The sequence below is a fragment of the Trichomycterus rosablanca genome, chromosome 14 (assembly GCF_030014385.1).
Source record: "Trichomycterus rosablanca isolate fTriRos1 chromosome 14, fTriRos1.hap1, whole genome shotgun sequence".
In the NCBI taxonomy this organism is placed as follows: domain Eukaryota; kingdom Metazoa; phylum Chordata; class Actinopteri; order Siluriformes; family Trichomycteridae; genus Trichomycterus; species Trichomycterus rosablanca.
This window is the reverse complement of record NC_086001.1, coordinates 3,545,343-3,566,917: the sequence shown is the minus strand read 5'-3', so window position 1 is coordinate 3,566,917 and position 21,575 is coordinate 3,545,343. Positions and strand designations below refer to the sequence as shown.

At 38.0% G+C, this 21,575-nt stretch overlaps 1 protein-coding gene across 1 annotated transcript in view; it reads left to right on the top strand.

Annotated features, from left to right (window-relative positions):
* The first annotated feature begins 6,558 nt into the window (after positions 1–6,558).
* Positions 6,559–21,575, top strand: part of LOC134327092 (C-type lectin domain family 4 member M-like) — a 37,422-nt gene continuing 22,405 nt past the window's right edge. Inside the window, exons 1-3 of the mRNA XM_063009173.1 lie at positions 6,559–6,712; positions 8,091–8,594; positions 18,456–18,650. Of these exons, the coding sequence (XP_062865243.1) occupies positions 6,559–6,712; positions 8,091–8,594; positions 18,456–18,650 (853 nt within the window). The remainder of the gene's footprint in view (positions 6,713–8,090; positions 8,595–18,455; positions 18,651–21,575) is intronic.

Below are 21,575 nucleotides of genomic sequence, written 5' to 3'. Positions count from 1 at the left end.
GGGAGGTCATACAAGTACGTGGAGGCCACACACACTACTGAGCCTCATTTTAACTTGTCTTGAGGAATTTCCACTGAAGTTGGATCAGCCTGTAATTGGATTTTCCACTTTGATTTTGAGTATGATTCCAAATCCAGACCTCCATGGGATAATAATTTTGATTTACATTGATCATTTTTATGTTGTTTTGTTCTAAACGCATTCCACTATGTGATGAATAAAGATTTTCAACTGGAATATTTCATTAATTGAGATCTAGAATGTGTTATTTTAGTGTTCCCTTTATTTTTTTGAGCAGTGTATATTCAACAAAGCCAGAGTGTTAAATTTTTAATGTGAAAACACTTTTATTATCCTTGTCATATATTTAAGTCTTAAATGTTTAACTGCATGTGGAGCTCACTGATGGATATGACTAAATGTGTGCTGGTGTCTCTTCTTCTCTAGGCTGTAAAACTGCAGGAAGCAGATTATACAGAGGTATTACAGTGGGCTTGTTACTGCTCTGTGTTCTCCTGCTGGCCGGCATCATAGTGCTGGCTGTAATGAACGACCAGTTACAGAAGAAGAATGATAAATATCAGAGTGTGGTTTTTCACCTTGGTAAGTAAATACTTAAAAATTTCAGTCCATAAGAAAGCATGATATCAGAAGTCACAGTGGGATTTTATAGCTGATTCTGTGTCATAAAGCTGCTGAAACAAATTAATGTTCAAACGTAACTTTTAAAAATATTTTCTTATTATTTTTTTCACACTCTGCAATGCACCAGTTTACCAGGACAGCCAAGACATCCCAACAGCCCCCAGAACATAATACTACCACCACCATGTTTTTATGGTACTGTGTTGTTTGGTTTAAAAGCCTCATATCTTCTAATCAAGAAATAGAAAAATACATAGGTGTCACTGTCCTCAGCCAAGCAAGCTTTACATCAGCATAAAGTTAAAGGCTGTAGTCAAAAAAAAGAAGCCAACAAACCTAAACATTTTAATTGATCCTCCAATCAGTCACACAGTAAGATGTATTTGACTTCCACCTTTGCCATTAAATAGACAACAGGAAATAACTGTTGTCCCCCCCCCCCACCACCACCACCACCACCATCACCACCGCTCCCAAAAAAAGAAACAAATTATGTCCATAAATATTTTTGAGTTTTAGAGCAAGGATGGAAATGACCTTTAGGAAATAAGAATTTTATTACATATACATATATAATGTTTTTATCAAATTTTATCATTTTTTTCTCTATTTACCTCCAAATTTGCTATTAAATAGACAAAAGCAAATAAGGAACACCCCCCTCAACAAAAAAAAAAAAAGTCTGTACATCTGTTCCAGAGCAAGGATGTACATATTTCAACTCCAGTGTTTACAGCATCACTACAGAGAAGAAAAGCTGGAGCGTGAACAGACAGGACTGTAAACAGAGAGGAGCAGATCTGATGATCATTGACAGCAAAGAGGAACAGGTACAATTGGCACAGAGAAGTCACCAACTCATAACCATAAGCTAATTGACATTAAAGAACATTCTACAGTGGCTTTATGTGTTACGCTGACACAGTAGATTAAATGAATGTGTTTGTTTCTCCACAAACTATTATAATTAGATAGTAAGACTACATTATATAAACATCTCTAATAAGTGTATGTAAACTTTTGACTATTTAGAATAGTGTGGTGGCTCGGTAGGTGGTGTTGATGCTGATTCTTCAGGATCCAAGAGAACTGGGTTTAAGTGTCACATCTAGTTACTGTGTAGATATGAGGTACACTGATGTCCTCCCACCTACCAAAAAAACTACTTTAAAGTTCATTAAATGTTAGTAACTGAACAGATAAGCATGTTTACCTGTGCTGAACTGGCACTTCCACCCTGAGTTTAGTTCAGTGGTTACAGAAGATAAATAAATCAGCACACACTCACCTGTTCACTTACTTACAAGAACAGTGGTGGCTCAGTGGTTAACATACTGGGCTGTTGGTCAGAAAGTGTCACTGTTGGACTCCTGAGCATTTTATCTTGTGCTGTTTACAGAATTTCATCAGCAGATGTTTTCCTAAAACCCGAGCTTGGATTGGTCTTAAAAACGATATAGACTCAGAGGGAAAGTGGATGTGGGTGGATGGAACAGCACTGAACACTGGGTAAGATATTACTGAACTGAACTGAACTTTCTCTTTGATGTAGTTATTGATTATTACTCGTGTCTGAAGATTTAGATCTAAAAATATAGAATTTCTGTTTTCAGGTTCTGGAAAGACAGAGAACCCAATAATTATGGTGGAAATGAGGACTGTGTTGTAACTGGCTATGGCACAGCTTCTCCTTTGAAGAGCTGGAATGATTATCCCTGTAATAACTCTGTTGTTGGGATTTGTGAGAAACATTTCTGACTTGATTAATGTAATTTAGTTGGGCTTCTGTCCTCCAACTATTTGTAAAATGATTTGTTTTAATAAACCACCACAAACTTATTTTTCTGTACAAAATAATGCTAATAATAATAATAATTAAAAAGACCACATAAAAGGGAGTTTAATTAAAAATCAAGCAGAAAAATGTAAATGACCGACTGATAAAAGTAGTTCAGGAACTAGAGGGAACAGAACTAAGTGGCCCGTGAGCATTTCTGTATGTATATGTGTGTAACCAAAGTGTCCTAGCCCGGTGAATGTGTAGATGTTAAGCCTGTATGCAAATGTGTGTGTGTGTGTGTGTTTATATCGATAAAAAAGGTTTGTTTGGGCACAAGTTGAGAAGCTTGATTTTGTAGCCTAATAAAACACAGGTTAATAATGATCACATCAGTGTAAATTATGGCACAAAGAAAAAATTACTGCGTGGATTAGCATGTAGGCGTTCGCGTGTAAAAACACTGTGTGAAATACTGGAAACAATGATGAGTTTTCTGTTTTACAGCTACTGTGTGAATGAGCTAATAGTCACATATGTAGTCTGTACTGAGGACAGGAAGTTGATGTGAGAACCACACAGAATCTCTATACTAGCCCTGTTTAAAGCTCTGTGGACTTTTTAGTGCTTTTTATTTAAATAATTTAGTCCTCACATCTGACTTTCTTTATTTTAGTGTGTGAATTGTAACCTTTAATGGCATTCATTTAAATCCCTAATTAATCGCTTAATTTATATGAAAATATTTGACTTTGTTATTCATAATAAAGTCTGTCACCTCACAGCCAGACACAGTTTATATCAACAAGGATTTACTCAAGCTGTAAATTTTACCCATAATGCTTTACTTAGGCCATGCTTATACCTGTAGTCCAATTCTCTTGGTCCAGACCAAATTTAAAATCAAACCAAAATAAGTAAAAAAGTGATGTATGATGAATGTATGTTGTATATTTTGTGAGCCAGTCATCAGAACGGAAATTAATACAAATCTAAAACAGGGAGATCAGTTCCTCCCCTAATTCTTTCTGATCTCCCTGTCGGTGCACTCTCAGTGCTAATCCCAAGCCCAGATACAAATAAAGAGGGTTGCGTCAGGAAGGGTGTCCGAAGTAAAGCTGTGCCAGATCAGGTTTGCGGACCAGAATCATCCACTGTGGTGAAACCTAAACATGGGAGCAGCCGAGAGATGATAAATGATAATGATAAATAGTTTGATTTATAAATAGTATAGACGTTTCTGTAGCTCGACTCTTTAACACTAAATTCAACCACTGAACCACAAACCTCTCAGCAGTAATACAGACCTGGTATGGGATGACCATCATGCTAACTTCCTTCCTCTTAAATCATCACTGAAATCAGCATCAACTCACAGGCGCACACACACACACTGAATCCTAACAGGAGAGCATCATATAGACCTGAGGACCTCCGGGCCGATACAGTTAAATGAAGATGTGCGATGAAATTTATGCAAATGCAGAAGTTATTACAAGTCAAAGATTTCATTTAAAGAACAACAAAAATTCCCATGACAACATTTATATAAATGAGGACGAACTGCAGACCGGCGGCACCAGAAGTGACCAGAATAAGAAGAACTCAGGTGCAGTAAACCGTGATAAATTTTTTCTCAGTGTTTTGTATGTAAATTGTATTTAAGCAGCTATTAATAAACTCAGAAGTTAAATCATAAGGAACGAGATCATGAAGATGTCAAGCTTAGTCGACTGTGGACAGTGTAACCCAGCCTCTAAATCATAGATTTTATTTTCAATAGAGCGTAACATCTAAACAAATTTACACTCTGCATGTGACAGTCTGGATTTTCATTCTGACCTTGTTAAGAGACCACTGTTCCATGTTTTTTTTTTTACTGGGTGCAGTCAGAATAGCCCTGTTTATTTATTCATTCATGCATTTATTGTCTGTTTTACTACCGCTTTATTCTGATCAGGGTTGTGGTGTGACCGATTCATTGGGCGATTGGCATAAAACACCCCAGACTGGTCACCAGACTCCATTACAGGACAGACATGCACATCCACACACACACTTAAAGCATTATTTATTATCTCCAGCTGGCCTGACTGCATGTTTTTAGACTTGTAGGAGTCTTTGGACACAGGAGGAATGTGCAAAACTTCACACAGAAAAGACTCCAGGCCAAGGAATTGAACCCAGGCCCTTTCCTGTGAGGTGATAGCATTACCTACTGCACTTACTGTAAGCAGCTGACAAGACAAAACTCAGGACTCAGTATTTTAGCTCTAAATTCTAGATAAATATAATGCTTATTGAATTTTAAAACATAACATATACAACATTTACAATATTAATAAGTAAATGCAATAAATCAGGGTTAATGATACAATTATAAATCTGCAGGTACAAATATTTCTGGGAAAAATATTAATTATCTACAGTGGATTCAATGGTGGGTAAAACCTGTAAACCTTAAAGTTTAGAGCCTAATTAAAATGTATGCCATTGATTAATAAAGGAAGCAGATAATAAAGTATAGAAACCAAGCACTTCATCTGTGAGCACATGAAGATGTACCGATGCAGACTGGTGATAAAGTTCTGAAGCAGACCAGTCAAATCCAAACTTGCAAAAATACAAACTGAACTGAACAACTGAGCCGACTCGTGGATCAGCATCAGCTGCACAAACTCTTTAAACTCATCTGAGTGAACTGCATGCTGCATTGTGGGTGACCAAACCAAACTCTGAAAACTGATTACTCAAAACCCTTTAACATCTTTAAAAACACTTCAAATTTAAACTGTGAATCATGTCACAAAATTTGATACCTTTCCTGCTCCACATCATGGAGATTAACCACTTGTGGTCAATAGATGATGCTAAAAGCTTAGTTTTTACAAAAAAAACATTCTAAGTTGGCTAACAAAAGAAACTTATCTGATTGTAAAGTTAGCAAACCGGAGGGGATATTTAAAAGGTATAATTATATTTCATGTATGAGGAAACTATTCATGTACATTACAACAATTGCTGGATTGTCTTTGGTAGAATTAATTTGGCTTAGTTTTTTTTTCCAAACTGCGTAGGTCGTAGCACAGATCCTGATTCAGCTCACTGGAATTCAAGATGTGTGTGTGTGTGTGTGCTTGGTTTGGGGAGAGTAAATTATCTCTCGAGGTTGGAATTCTGGTGTAAAGGATGCTTAATTTACATGCACATGGGAGGAAGTAGATTGCTGGTCTGTTCCTCCTGTATCAGTTGCTAAACTAACCCTGCCGTTCCTTTCTCCAGAAAGGTTGTTGAGATATCACTCGAGGTGAAACAACAGAGTTCTTCCGAACTGTGACACTTATGGCTTTTAGTCCTTGTGGGGTCATGAATGGGGAATGCAACATAGGTGTAGGATGCTTGTGAGTGTGGGAGAAGAAGCTTGAGATTCTCTTTTGGGGTCATAAAAGAGACCCCAAAAGAGCAGCAGGCATGATGGGTCTTTTGAATATGTGATGGCCTTAGGACAAAATAGGCAGGTGAAAAGAGAATGTTGAATAAAAATTTATGGTAATAAAGCAATAAAAAGCCCACTGCTGCTAAGTTCTGGGGTCGGAACGTCAGTGGTGACGTTATCGTTTGGTCTACAGACATGATCACCATGTCTGCTATGTATTACAATTAAGGATGGCCAAACATCCTGGTCATTAGGTGGTTCACCTGACTTGTCGGTGCACTCTCAGTGCTGGTCCTAAGCCCGGATAAAAATAAGGAGGGTTGCACCAGGAAGGGGGTTTGATATAAAGCTGTGCCAGATCAGGTTTGCAGACCAGAATGATCCACTGTGGTGAAACCTAAATACGGGAGCAGACAAAAGATAATAAATGATATTGATAAATAGTTCAACTTATTTATACAAAGCATGAAGGTTAAGTTGGATGAAGATGTTTCTGTAGCTCGACACCTTTACTTTAAGATCTGCAACTACGGAACCACAAACAGAAATAAAGACATAATATGAGCCGAGTGTCTTTATAACTTCCTTCCTCTTAAAGCATCACAGAAATCAGCATCAACACACAGATGCACACAGACTGACTGAATTCTAACGGGAGAACAACATATACATTTGAACACCTCCGAGGTGATACAGTTAAATGAAGATGTGCGAGGACATTTATGCAAATGTTAAGTTTACAAAAGATCAAAGATTTAATTTAAAGAACAACAAAAATTCCCATGATGACATTTATATAAATGAGAACAAACTGCAGACCTGCAGCACCAGAAGTGACCAGAATAAGAACTCAGGTGCAGTAAACAGTGATTTATTTCTTAGTATTCTGCATGTAAATTGTATTTAAGCAGCGGTTAAGGTACTGGACTGATATTTGGAAGGTCACTGGTTCAAACCCCACCACTGCCTGGTTGCTACTGTTGAGCCCCTAAGCAGGGCCCTTAATTCTCAATTGCTTGCATTATGTATGGGTGCGACTGTTGTTGATTTGGATAAAAGTGAAATAACTTTAGATTATTGAACTGTCTACAACACCACTAAGCATCTAAATTATCCAAAAACTGTTAAAAACAGCAGACTGGCCTTGACACATATTCAAAAATAGAACAGCTAGCTTCCTGGGTGAGGCTGTTTGTTTGCATTCATATTATCATCAGTGATCATTTAAAAGTCATGCTTCTCCTTTTCTGTGTGGTCTTGTTTTCAATAGTGTGGTAGCGGCTGTGTGGTTTTTAATGTAAACCAAACATTAAACCAAAAGGTCAGAACTTCTACAGTCCAAACTGAAGTGATTGTCCATATTGAGGGCATTTTGAAATGGGACTACAGTGGATGTACCTCACTGACCTGTGAGGGTGCAATAATGATCACTTCAGAATGAACTTTTTGTTTAAAGGCTGGTTTGCTCTGAGTGATTTTGTGCTCTCATATAAAATTGGATAAGAGATTTTTAAATAATGTCACAACGTCTTTGAGCTAAATAATACGATTAGATAAATAAGATTAATACGATTAGAACAACAGATCTGCAAACCCCCCATCATGTCTCGTCATCAATCATACAAAATAATGCTCTGCCTCATTAAATCACGACGAAAAGTGGAAAGGTTTGAAGCTGTTCATGGCTGGTCAAAGAAGACACCATTGAATGTTCATTATTCAAAAGAAAGATGACATAATAAGGGTTTTTGTTTTTGCACTGGACACAATGCAGTAACTGGACATGAAACCATTGTGGGGCCTCAACACCCCCCACACACACACACCCTCAGACAGAGCCAATTATGTGTGTAGACACATGACGGCTGATAACACTGCAATGGATTCCAAACATGGATCTAAGTGAAAGTGGGCTTGCAAAATTTACCACAGTGCCACTAGAGCGCTGGTAGAGAGAGTACATTTACCTACATATTAGCACCTGTGGTCACTGATCTGCTATTTTAAGGAGGCTCAGACTAACCTGTTTATATTAATGTAAATTACTGTGTATATTTGAGCATTTTAACTAATCACACGTCTTTAAACTATTCAACAAAGTCACAGTGTTAAATTTATAATGTGTAAACACTTTTATTATCTTGTCATATATTTAAGTCTTAAATTATTAATTGCATGTGGAGCTCACTGATGGATATGACTAAACGTGTGCTGGTGTCTCTTCTTCTCTAGGCAGTGAAACTGCAGGAAGCAGATTATACAGAGGTATTACAGTGGGCTTGTTACTGCTCTGTGTTCTCCTGCTGGCCGGCATCATAGTACTGGTTGTAAAAGACAACCAGTTACAGACCAGTTACAAAAACCTGACCATAGAGAACGACCATTTACAGACCAGTTACAAAACCCTGACCATACATAAAGACCAGTTACAGACCAGTTACAAAACCCTGACCATACAGAAAGACCAGTTACAGACCAGTTACAAAACCCTGACCATACAGAAAGACCAGTTACAGACCAGTTACAAAACCCTGACCATACAGAAAGACCAGTTACAGACCAGTTACAAAACCCTGACCATGGAGAAAGACCAGTTACAGACCAGTTACAAAACCCTGACCATACAGAAAGACCAGTTACAGACCAGTTACAAAACCCTGACCATACAGAACGACCAGTTACAGACCAGTTACAAAACCCTGACCATGGAGAAAGAGCAGTTACAGAAGAAGAATGGTAAATATCAGAGTGTGGTTTCCTACCTTGGTAAGTAAATACTTTAATATATGATAAAAAATACTTAAAGATTTTAGGCCATAAAAAGACCTGCTATCAGAAGTCACAGTGGGATTTTATAGCTGATTCAGTGTCATAAAGCTGCTTTAACAAAAATGAAGAGTTTCTTTTTGTTTTTTTCACACTCTACAATGCACCAGTTTCCCAAGACAGCCAAGATAAACCCAGAGCATATTATTACCACCACCATGTTTTATGGTACTGTGTTGTTTGATTTAAAAGCCTCAAAAAAGCCTCAGCAGTAGCTCAGTGGTTGAGATACTGGACTAGTGATCAGAAAGCTCCAAGCTGGCACTGTTGGACCCTAAGCGAGGCTCATAATTGCAAGTCACATTGGATAAAGATGTCCGCTAAATGTTACAATTATAAATATAATCAGCTACATCAGGGGTGTCAAACTCCCGCGGGCCAGCGAGAGCTTAAACGACTGTACGATTGTTGTGATGGTTCGAGTCGTTACAGAGACGCGCTTATAATTTAATGCGCTCCTGCGCCTGTAACCGGCAACTGCTGACATCGTAGTCATGGCAACTAACTTTGACCTTCGCTGAGAAGCCATGTGACTTTTACAGCAAAGAGAACGTGGGGTAGCGTAGTCAGACAATAATAAATAAATATAAATAATTATCTTGCAGTATTGTAAGTACTGTAGTGGCATTTATCTTCTCAATTGTTTGTAAATGTTTAGTGAGTATATCACAGCGCTTTAGTTACAAATTTACCGTAATTAAATACAATTGTTACCGTTACTATAGCAATTAGTATCTTTACACACAATGCTACCTCGTTAGCGCTATTTTACGTTTGGTTAAATCTCATATTGTACCAGATGTAACACTTGACTACAGCTGTGTGCTTTTACTGTATTAGGTTCTTTATTGTTTTTATTGTTTGTATTTTTACTTAATTTTGATGCACACAGTGTATCATACAGCTGGGAAGCAAATAAACCGACTGTATTCTGAATGGAGCTGTCTGTCTGTCTGTCTGTCTGTCTAGCTGGGAAAGGGGGATAAACTATTAGTAAGGGCAGAATGATTGTCTTAAAATACACTGTAAAATCCTACATAAATGCTGATTTTGTGACCTGCAAAGTGACCGCATCCCACCAGTAGATGACGTTAAGAAATATTTACACATAATCCCAAAATGTACAAGAAGATAAGTAAGAAAATTAAGCAGAAGGAGGAAATGTAATGAAAGTGAAAACAAGTTTGTGCTTTAGGAAGAAAAACCGGTGCGTAATCACTTTTATGTTATGAGGCCATGTCTGTGGTAAAGGAAGACAATATAAATGCAGAATTCAGCCTCCAAGGATACGTTACAATCGGCCCTTTGAGGGCCACAATAATGCTGATGTGGCCCTTGGTGAAAATGAGTTTGACACCCCTGAGCTACATTATATTTACATCTCTAATAAGTGTATGTAAACTTTTGACTTTAACTATTCAGAATGGCATGGTGGCTCGACAGATGGTGGATCAAGGAGAACTGGGTTTAAGTCACATCAGGTTACTCTCTCTGTGTAGTTATGAGGTACACTAATGTCCTCCCACCACCCAAAAACCACTAGGATTAATGCCAGTAGGTGGAATGGCTACTACACCAGGTGTTAGTAAGTAAATAGATAAGCGTGTGTTGACCTGCATTGGATTTTACTTTTTTTTGTCTGTAAATATGTTCTAGAGCAAGGATGGATATATTTCAAGTCCAGTGTTTACAGCATCACTACAGAGAAGAAAAGCTGGAGCGCGAGCAGACAGGACTGTAAACAGAGAGGAGCAGATCTGGTGATCATTAACAATGAAAATGAACAGGTATGATGAGAGGGTGTGAATATATACTAAACAATAAACTTAGAGAACATTACTGCTGGTACACATCATACCAACGTTCACAAGTCTGTAATGAATCATGGAAATAAAAGTCTGACAAAGCAAAGCCCAACCAATCATCTGCTGTGAATGAAATGCTGCTGAAGCATGGGTGAAACTGTTTACAGTCAAAAGAGCTTTTTGACACCATAGGATTAGAGGCTAGTGTGCTTCAGAAAAGTTAGTTTTTGATCATGTGGATAAAAAAAGCAGGAACAGGGGTTTAGAGAATTGGGTTTAAGTGTCACACAAGTTACTCTCTCTGTGTAGTTATGAGGTACACTGATGTCCTCCCACCTACCAAAAACCACTAGGATTAATGCCAGTAGGTGGAATGGCTATTTTAGAGTGCACCAGGTGTTAGTAAGTAAACAGATAAGCGTGTGTTGACCTGCAGTGGATTGGCACTTCCACCCTAAGTTCAGTGTTGTTAGGACAGACTCCAGGTACTTTAGCTCAGCAGGAAGTGGTTACAGAAGATACATAAATCCATGATATTCTGGACAAAGTCTCAGTCCATTACAGGTCAGCACACACTCACCTGTTCACTTACTTACAAGAACAGTGGTGACTCAGTGGTTAACATACTGAACTGTTGGTCAGAAAGTGTCACTGTTGGACTCCTGAGCATTTTATCTTGTGCTGTTTACAGAATTTCATCAGCGGATGTTTTCCTAATACCCAGGCTTGGATTGGTCTAAACGATATAGACTCAGAGGGAAAGTGGATGTGGGTGGATGGAACAGCACTGAACACTGGGTAAAATATTACTGAACTGAACTGAACTTTCTCTTTGATGTAGTTATTGATTATTACTCGTGTCTGATTTAGATCTGAAAATATAAACATTCTGTTTTCAGGTTCTGGAAGGATGGAGAACCCAATAATGCTGGAAATGAGGACTGCGTTTACACTGGCGACACAAACTCTTATTTGAATAGCTGGAATGATTTTTCCTGTGATAAACCTGTTGTTGGGATTTGTGAGAAACGTCTCTGACTGGATTAATTAAATTCAGTTGGGCTTCTGTCCTCCAACTCTTTGTGAAATGATTTGTTTTAATACAAACTTATTTTTCTTGTTTTTATTTTTCTGTACAAAATATATTGTCAGTAGAGCCCTGGAATGCATTATATAACTAAAAGAGCCTTTGTGCAGGCAACAGGAGTTTCTTTGTATTGAGCTTTTCTTCATGTCTTTATAGAGCTGGTTTTGTGCACAGGAGCACAGTCATGCTGTAAGAGGAACAGGCCATCCCTAAACTCTTGCTGCAAAGCTGAAAACATATAATTTCCTTTGTATCACTGATTTATTAACCTACTTGCACACATTAGAAGAGGTCTCCCAATATTTTTTGTCCACATAGTTTAAGTAATAGACTAACAGTTTTAGTTTCCAAGTACATGTGTCAGCCTCTGGATGTACAGTGCTGGGATCTCGAATACATCGTATCGTGTCTCAGCTCTGCCTGCCGGATGGGCTGAGCAGCCACATGAACAACGATTGGCCTGTTGTTCATATAGGGGTGGGATAATAAGCCGGACAGGATCTCTCTCATAACTAATGCAACATGACCTCTGTTGCCTGATCAATGGTGCCTGCACAGAGATGAGAAAAGAGTGCTGTCAGGGTGTGTCTCTCTGTACACAGTGCTGATCAGCATATGCACTCATCAAAGTGTAGGTGACAAGGTGCATATGGCTGCTGCCCATGTGTCGGAGGGGAAGTGGGTTAGCTTTGTTCTCCTCAATCAGAGCCAGGGTCGGCATTAGTGGAGAGGAACCATGATGCAGCCGGCATTTGGACATGCTAAAAGGGAGAAAAGGGGAGAAAATGCATTAACAAAATATTTTTTTAAAAGGTGTGTGTGTTAAGTTTGATCATAAGCATTTGATCTGAATTTGTAGAAGTCCAGGAAAGACAAGAAGGACCTCAATGTAAAGACAAAAACAGAGTTTAATACAAGACCACATAAAAGTGAGTTCAATTTTAAAAAATCAAGCAGTTCAGTTCAAAATTAAAAGTAGTTCAGGAACTAGAAGGAACAGAACTAAGTGGCCCGTGTGCATTTCTGTATGTACGTATATGTGTGTAACCGAAGTGCCCTAGCCCAATAAATGTGTAGAAGTTAAGCCTGTATGCAAATGTGTGTGTGTGTGTGTGTGTGTGTGTGTGTGTGTGTGTGTGTGTGTGTGTGTGTGTGTGTGTGTGTGTGTGAAAGTAAATGGAATGGTATGTTTTGAAAACTGTATAATCTTCTGTGTGTAAAAACAAAAAAATATCAAAAAAATGTTGTCATTTGTTTGTGTATAATCATACATTCATTGTGATCCAAGTCGAGAAGCTTGATTTTGTTGCCTAATAAAAATAAAAAGATGAGTGATAAATAGTGTTAAAAGATAATGACTGTTTAGACTTGATGTAAAAACTCTGTGTGAGATGCTGGAAACAGTTTGATGCCTTTAAATTAAAAGAATGCACGATAGCAAACATGATCACTGCTCTTTATTCTCCACCAGACTTATCATTCATCCTTTACTGCATGTCTCCTCTTTATTACCTTTTCTAACAGTGTCACCAACTGGTCAAACCAAGTAACAGTATTTATCAACATGTACTATTCCAAATACACACAATACATGAATATTGTACAGAACACAACACAATGATGAGTTTTCTGTTTTACAGCTACTGTGTGAATGTGCTAATAGTCACATATGTAGTCTGTACTGAGGACTAGTGGTGGGCGGATCGATCCAAATATCGATATTATCGATACCATGGGATCGATACTTTAGTTTAAGTTTTTTCTCCGCTACATTCAGTACGTTGCTCCCGTTTTATCCAAAAGTAGACGTGTGTGTGTGTGTGTACACATTTTGCTCCTCCTGCTCCGCTCACTTTCTTTATTTTACTGTGTGAATTGTAACCTTTACCGGCATTCGTTTTGTTCCCTAATTTAGTCCTATTTTTAATTTATATTTAAATGTTTGATTTTATTTCTGACATTCAGTGGTAAAAAAAAAATTAGGAAATCAAAAAGCACCAGAAATAACCCCACTGTACACCAAAAAAGGTTCTTCTGTTTTCTCACTGTGCATTTAGTGTCGCATCCTGTGTTCGTTTTTTTCTTTTCTTCGTGTACTGTGTTTATACCTAAAATACTTAATTTGTTTAGAAATGGACAGAAACCCCTCTGCTCAGGTGGTAAAAATATTTGGAAATTAATACAAATCTAAAACTGAGATGAGTTCCTCCCCTAATTCTTTCTGATCCCCCTGTACCTGCTGAGGAGAAACACTCCATATTTCATGATGCTGCCACCACCATGTTTCACTGTAGTAATGGAATTAGCCAGACATAGTGCTTGTTGTTCTGCTCAAGAAGAACCAGAGAAACTTTTGCCTTGTGCTGACAGTCTCAATTACATACTTTCAGCTTAAATGATGTTTTGGGATGTGATCTTGGTGATATAAAACATTTGCACCTTCATTCCTATAAATAGTTTGTTGAGAGGGTTGCGTCAGGAAGGGTGTCTGATGTAAAGCTGTGCCAGATCAGGGTTGAGGACCAGAATGAGGTGAAACCTAAATACAGGAGCAGACAAAAGATAATAAATGATAACGATCAATAGTTCAACTTATTTATACAAAGCATGAAGATTAAGATTCCAATCATGGAGACGTTTCTGTAGCTCGACTCTTTAACACTAAGACCTGCAACCACTGAACCACAAACCTGTCAGCAGTAATACAGTCCTGGTTTGGGATGACCATCATGCTAACTTCCTTCCTCTCAAAGCATCATCGACTCACAGGCGCACACAGACACACTGAATCCTAACAGGAGAGCATCATATAGACCTGAGGACCTCTGGACTGATACAGTTAAATAAAGATTTGTGACAAAATTTCTGCAAATGTCGAAGTTACTACAGATCAAAGATTTAACTCAAAGAACAACAAAAATTCCCATGACCACATTTATATAAATGAGGACGAACTGCAGACCGGCAGCACCAGAAGTGACCAGAATAAGAAGAACTCAGGTGCAGTAAACAGTGATTTATTTTTTCTCAGTGTTTTGCATGTAAATTGTATTTAAGCAGCTATTAATAAACTCAGAAGTTACATCATAAGGAACGAGATCATGAAGATGTCAAGCTTAGTCGACTGTGGACAGTGTAACCCAGCCTCTAAATCATGGTAGATTTTATTTTCAATACAGCATAACATCTCTAGAGAACATCTAAACAAATTTACACTGTGTGTGACAGTCTGGATTTTCATTCTGACCTTGTTAAGAGACCACTGTTCCATGTTTTTCTTACAAGGTGCAGTCAGAATAGCCCTGTTTATTTATTCATTTATGCGTTTATTGTCTGTTTTACTACCGCTTTATTCTGATCAGGGTTGTTGTGTGACTGATTCATTGGGTGATAGCCATAAAACACCCCAGACTGGTCACCAGTCCATTACAGGAAAGATACCCACATACACACACAATTAGAGCAATTTTTATTATCTCCAGCTGGTCTGACTGCATGTCTTTAGACTTGTAAGAGTCTTTGGACACAGGGGAACATGCAAAACTTTACACAGAAATGACTTTTTAGTCTTTGCGGTTCATTGTTTTTATACATTTCAATCATTTTCTCACACATTTGTTGAGAAACTGGATCCTCTGATCATCTTTGCTCATCAAAGACCTTTCCTAGATGCTGCTTTTGTACCTAACCATGATTTTAATCACCTGTTTACCTCACATAATTATTTTTCACCTCATTACTAGCCCTTAATTCCCCTATCCCATTTTTTTGGAATGTGTTTCAGGCCTGAAATGCAAATACAAAACATATCTCAGGTTCATCATGTCTGCAGTCAAATAAAAGTCAAAGTAAATTTAAGAAACTGTGTTATTTTTTTTAATTTGTATTTTCCAAACTGTTTCAACTGTCCCACTGTACGTACCTCTGAGCAGTAATGGTGCCTTCACGAATGACACTCAAATGCCCTCATGCTATAACAGATGCTGGCTTTTGAACTTGGTGAAATCAGGACAATCATTTTCCTCTTCCTCACCTCAAGTAACACTAAATATTACTCAATGTTACCAAAGCTGGTTTTAAAGTGGACTCGAACTTTTTTTTCACTTGCCTCGGTCCGTCTTAGCAAGCTTGCAGTGGTATTCTGTGTTGACTGTCAAGGTTTTTCCGAAGCCAGCCACAAACAGATGTTTTACAGATGTCGTTCCACAAACCTCCTAGTCTTAAACTGTCCTTGTCCCAAGTTTTTGGTAATGAGTTGCAAACATCAAATTAGACCTTAGCCTGTATTTACAAAATAACACTAACCCTAGTGTGACAGCGTTTCTGGAATTGGGTTTGAACAATGTTACTGTACTTATATACATTTTTTAAATATTTGTACTTGAAACGATTCTCTTGTTGGGGGTGGTTAAATGTATTAGAGTGTGCCACCACCAAGGTGTCCTAATTTTTTTTGATATATTAAGAGATTCGTTGTTTAGTTGTTTAGTTTATTTAGTTGTGGATGATCATGTTTTATTCTGTATTATTACAGTTTGCTAAAACGCTGTTGTTACCTTGCTTACAAGCTTACAAGCCCCCCCAAAAAAATCTTGTAAAAATATGATGTAAACATGGCTGAGGATACAAACTCAAAGTCAAACGTAGCAATGCCGATCGATTAGCAAACACAACTGACAAGACAAAACTCAGGACGTTGTTGATGTCAAAGCTGTGGTCAGACACACACTTGCATTCAGTACAGTTTTTGCATGGTCACTGATACCTCGCACTGGTCAGTCAACACAAAGGAGCTTAAATACTCAGTTAACAACATTTACATATTCACTGCACTGCAACCTTAAACTTGATAAGATGCATTAATAAGCCAGTTAGCCAGTATGTAAATCAGTCTACAAATAAAAAAAGATGATGTCATTATAACTTCCTTCCTCTTAAAGCATCACAAAAATCAGCATTAACGCACAGACACACACAGACAGACTGAATTCTAACGAGAGAACAACATATAAATCTGAACTTCCGAGCCAGTACAGTTAAATGAAGATGTGCGAGGACATTTATGCAAATGTTAAGTTTACAAAACATCAAAGATTTAATTTAGAGAACGACAAAAATTCCCATGATGACATTTATATAAATGAGAACAAACTGCAGACCGGCAGCCCCAGAAGTGACCAGAATAAGAAGAACTCAGGTGCAGTAAACACTGATTTATTTCTCAGTTTTCCGCATGTAAATTGTATTTAAGCAGCTATTAATAAACTTAGAAGTGAACTCATAAGGAACTTTGGACACAGGGGAAACGTGCAAACTCCACACAGAAAGGACGCTGGCCATCCTGCTGTGAGGTGATAGCACTACCCACTGCACTAATTGTCAGCAGCTGTAGTCAGTCATAATAACTAAGAAGGCTCCAAAGTTAGACAGTAGTAGCTCAGCGTTAAGGTACCGGACTGATATTTGGAAGGTCACTGGTTCAAACCCCACCACCGCCTGATTGCTACTGTTGAGCCCCTAAGCAGGGCCCTTAATTCTCAATTGCTTGCATTATGTATGGGTGCGACTGTTGTTGATTTGGATAAAAGTAAAATAACTTTAGATTATTGAACTGTCTACAACACCACTAAGCATCTAAATTATCCAAAAAACTGTTAAAAACAGCAGATTGGCCTTGACAAAATTTTTTATCTTTATCTTCTGCAAAAACAGAACAGCTAGCTTCCTGGGTGAGGCTGTGAGTTTGCACTCACATGTTTCATTGCACAGGCAACACATTTAACATGCACCACTGAGCCTTCATATTATCATCAGTAATCATTTAAAAGTCGTGCTTCTCCTTTTCTGTGTGGTCTTGTTTTCAATAGTGTGGTAGCGGCTGTGTGGTTTTTAATGAAAATCAAACAGTCTAGAAACATTAAACCAAAAGGCCAGAACTTCTACGGTCCAAACTGAAGTGATTGTCCATATTGAGGGGATTTTGAAATGGGACTACAGTGGATGTACTTCTCTGACCTGTGAGGGTGCAGTAATGATCACTTCAGAATGAACTTTTTGTTTAAACACTGGTTTGCTCTGCGTGATTTTGTGCTGGGTTGGATTAGAGATTTTTGAATAAAGTCATAACGTCTTTGAGCCAAATAATACGATTAGATAAATACGATTAATATGATTAGAACAACAGATCTGCAAACCCCCATCACATCAGGTCATTAATCATACAAAATAATGCTTTGCCTTAATAAATCACAACAAAAAGTGGAAAGGTTTGAAGCTGTTCATGGCTGGTCAAAGAAGACACCATTGAATGTTTATTATTAAAAGGAAGATGACATAAGAATGTTTTATCATGGCTTCATCCAGTGTCGCGTTCAGTTCGGGTGTCCTGAAATGACTGGACACAATGCAGTAACAGGACATCAAACCATTGTGGGGCCTTAACACCCACCCACGCTCAGACAAAACCAATTATGTGTGTAGACACATGACGGCTGATAACACTGCTGTGGATTCCAACCATGTATCTAAGTGGTAGTGGGCTTGCAAAATTTACCACAGTGCCACTTGGAGGCTCAGGCTAACCTGTATATATTCATGTGAATTACTGTGTATATTTAAGCATTATAACTAATAACACATCTTTAAACTATTCAACAAAGTTACAGTGTTAAATGTATAACGTGTAAACACTTTTATTATTCTTGTCATATATTTAAGTCTTAAATGTTTAACTGCATGTGGAGCTCACTGATGGATATGACTAAACGTGTGCTGGTGTCTCTTCTTCTCTAGGCTGTGAAACTGCAGGAAGCAGATTATACAGAGGTATTACAGTGGGCTTGTTACTGCTCTGTGTTCTCCTGCTGGCCGCCATCATAGTGCTGGCTGTAAAGAACAACCAGTTACAGACCAGTTACAAAAATCTGACCATAGAGAACGACCAGTTACAGACCAGTTACGCAAACCTGACCATAGAGAACGACCAGTTACAGACCAGTTACAATGACCTGTCCATAGAGAAAGACCAGTTACAAAAGAAGAATGATAAATGTCAGAATGTGGTTTCTTACCTTGGTAAGTAAATACTTTTATTAAAGATTTTAGTCCATAAAAAAAAACATCCCAACAGCCCCCAGAGCATAATACTACCACCATCATGTTTTATGGTAGTATGTTGTTTGTTTTAAAAGCCTCAAAAAAGCCTCAGCAGTAACTGGCACAGTTGGACCCTAAGCAAGGCTCATAATTGCAGGTCACATTGGACAAAGATGTCCGCTAAATGTTACAATTATAAATATAATCAGCTACATTATATTAACATCTCTTATAAGTGTATGTAAACTTTTGACTTTAACTATTCAGAATGGCATGGTGGCTCGGCAGATGGTGGATCAAGGAGAACTGGGTTTAAGTCACATCAGGTTACTCTCTCTGTGTAGTTTTGAGGTATGAGGTTATGAGTTATAATGTCCTCCCACCTACCAAAAACCACTAGGATTAATGCCAGTAGGTGGAATGGCTACTACACCAGGTGTTAGTAAGTGAATAGATAAGCGTGTGTTGACCTGCATTGAATTTTACTTTTTTTTTTCTGTAAATATGTTCTAGAGCAAGGATGGATATATTTCAAGTCCAGTGTTTACAGCATCACTACAGAGAAGAAAAGCTGGAGCGCGAACAGACAGGACTGTAAACAGAGAGGAGCAGATCTGGTGATCATTGACAGCAAAGAGGAACAGGTAAGAGAGTGTGTGAATGTATACTAAACAATAAACTTAGAGAACATTACTGCTGGTAAACACATCATACCAACGTTCACAAATCTGTAATGAATCATGGAAATGTGGAACAAAATAAATAATTTGAGAAGAATTCTACTGGTGATACTGATTAAAATCTGACAAAGCAAAGCCCAACCAATCATCTGCTGTGAATTAAATGCTGCTGGAGCATGAGTGAAACTGTTTACAGTCAAAAGAGCTTTTTGACACCATAGGATTAGAGGCTAGTGTGCTTCAGAAAAGTTAGTTTTTAATCATATGGATAAAAAAGCAGGAATAGGGGTTTATATAAGCATATGGTAAAGAAAAGCTTGCTTGACTATTGACAGTTTCACCCATGTTACAGCAGCATGTAATTCATATCAGACCATCTGGACAAATTTGTTCTCAGTATAACGTGACAGTACAGTTTTCCTTTCTGACATAAAGTAAAACTAGTCTTATTTATATTGGCACAAAGAAGTCACCAACTTATAACCATAAGCTAAATGACATTCAAAAAAATTTTTTACAGTTGCTGTATTTATTACACTGTGTTTGTTTCTCCCCAAACTACTGAAATAAGACAGTAAGACTACATTATATTAACGTCTCTAATAAGTGTATGTAAACTTTCAATTTCAGCTATTCAGAATAGTGTGGTGGCTCGGTAGGTGGTGTTAATGCTGATTCTTCAGGATCGAAGAGATCTGGGTTTAAGTGTCACATCAAGTTACTCTCTCTGTGTAGTTATGAGGTACACTAATGTCCTCCCACCTACCCAAAACCACTAGGATTAATGCCAGCAGGTGGAATGGCTATTTTAGAGAGCACCAGGTGTTAGTAAATAAACAGATAAGCGTGTGTTGACCTGCAATGAACTGACACTCTGACAACGTCCACTTCCACCCTGAGTGTTGTTAGGACAGACTCCAGGTACTTCAGTGGTTACAGAAGATAAATAAATCCATGATATCTTGGACAGAGTCTCAGTCCATTACAGGTCAGCTGTCACACTCACCTGTTCACTTACTTACAAGAACAGTGGTGACTCAGTGGTTAACATACTGGGCTGCTGGTCAGAAAGTGTCACTGTTGGACTCCTGAGCATTTTATCTTGTGCTGTTTACAGGTCTTCATCAGCGGATGTTTTCCTAATACCCAAGCTTGGATTGGTCTAAACGATATAGACTCAGAGGGAAAGTGGATGTGGGTGGATGGAACAGCACTGAACACTGGGTAAGATATTACTGAACTGAACTGAACTTTCTCTTTGATGTAGTTATTGATTATTACTTGTCTCATATTTAGATCTGAAAATATAAACATTCTGTTTTCAGGTTCTGGAAGGATGGAGAACCCAATAATAATGGAAATGAGGACTGTGTTTACACTGGCGACACAAGCTCTTATTTGAAGAGCTGGAATGATTATCCCTGTGATTACTCTGTTGTTGGGATTTGTGAAAAACGTCTCAGACTTGATTAATTCAATTCAGTTGGGCTACTGTCTTTCAACCATTTGTGAAATGATTAGTTTTAATACAAACTTTTTTTTCTTGTTCCTATTTTTCTGTATAAAATATATTGTTTGTAGAACCCTGGAATGCATTATATAACTAAAAGAGCCTTTGTGCAGGCAACAGGAGTTTCTTTATATCGAGCTTTTCTTCATGTCTTTATAGAGCTGGTTTTGTGCACAGGAGCAGTCATGCTGTAAGAGGAACAGGCCATCCCTAAACTGTTGCTGCAAGACTGAAAACATATCACATATCCTTTGTATCACTGATTTATTAAACTACATACATACATTAGAAGAGGTGTCCCAATATTTTCTGTCCACATAGTGTATGTAATAGACTAACAGTTTTAGTTTCTAAGTACTTGTGTCAGCCTCCAGATGTAGTCGCCTGGCCAAGTACCAAATCTCTACCGCTGAGAAAAACTACATCCTGAAAGTGAAGAGGACCCTGCCCAACCATAGTGTCTAAGGTATCTATAGCTCTGCTTAGCTCGTTAGAGCAGCCTTGTAAGGATAAGTTTGTGTGCATTTCTGTATGTATATGTGTGTAACCGAAGTGCCCTAGCCCGATAAATGTGTAGAAGTTAAGCCTGTATACTAATGTGTGTGTGTGTGTGTGTGTGTGTGTGTGTGTGTGTGTGTGTGTGTGTGTGTTGAAAACTGTGCGTAAAAACAAAAAAATATCGAACAGAAATGTTGTCATTTGTTTGTGTATAAT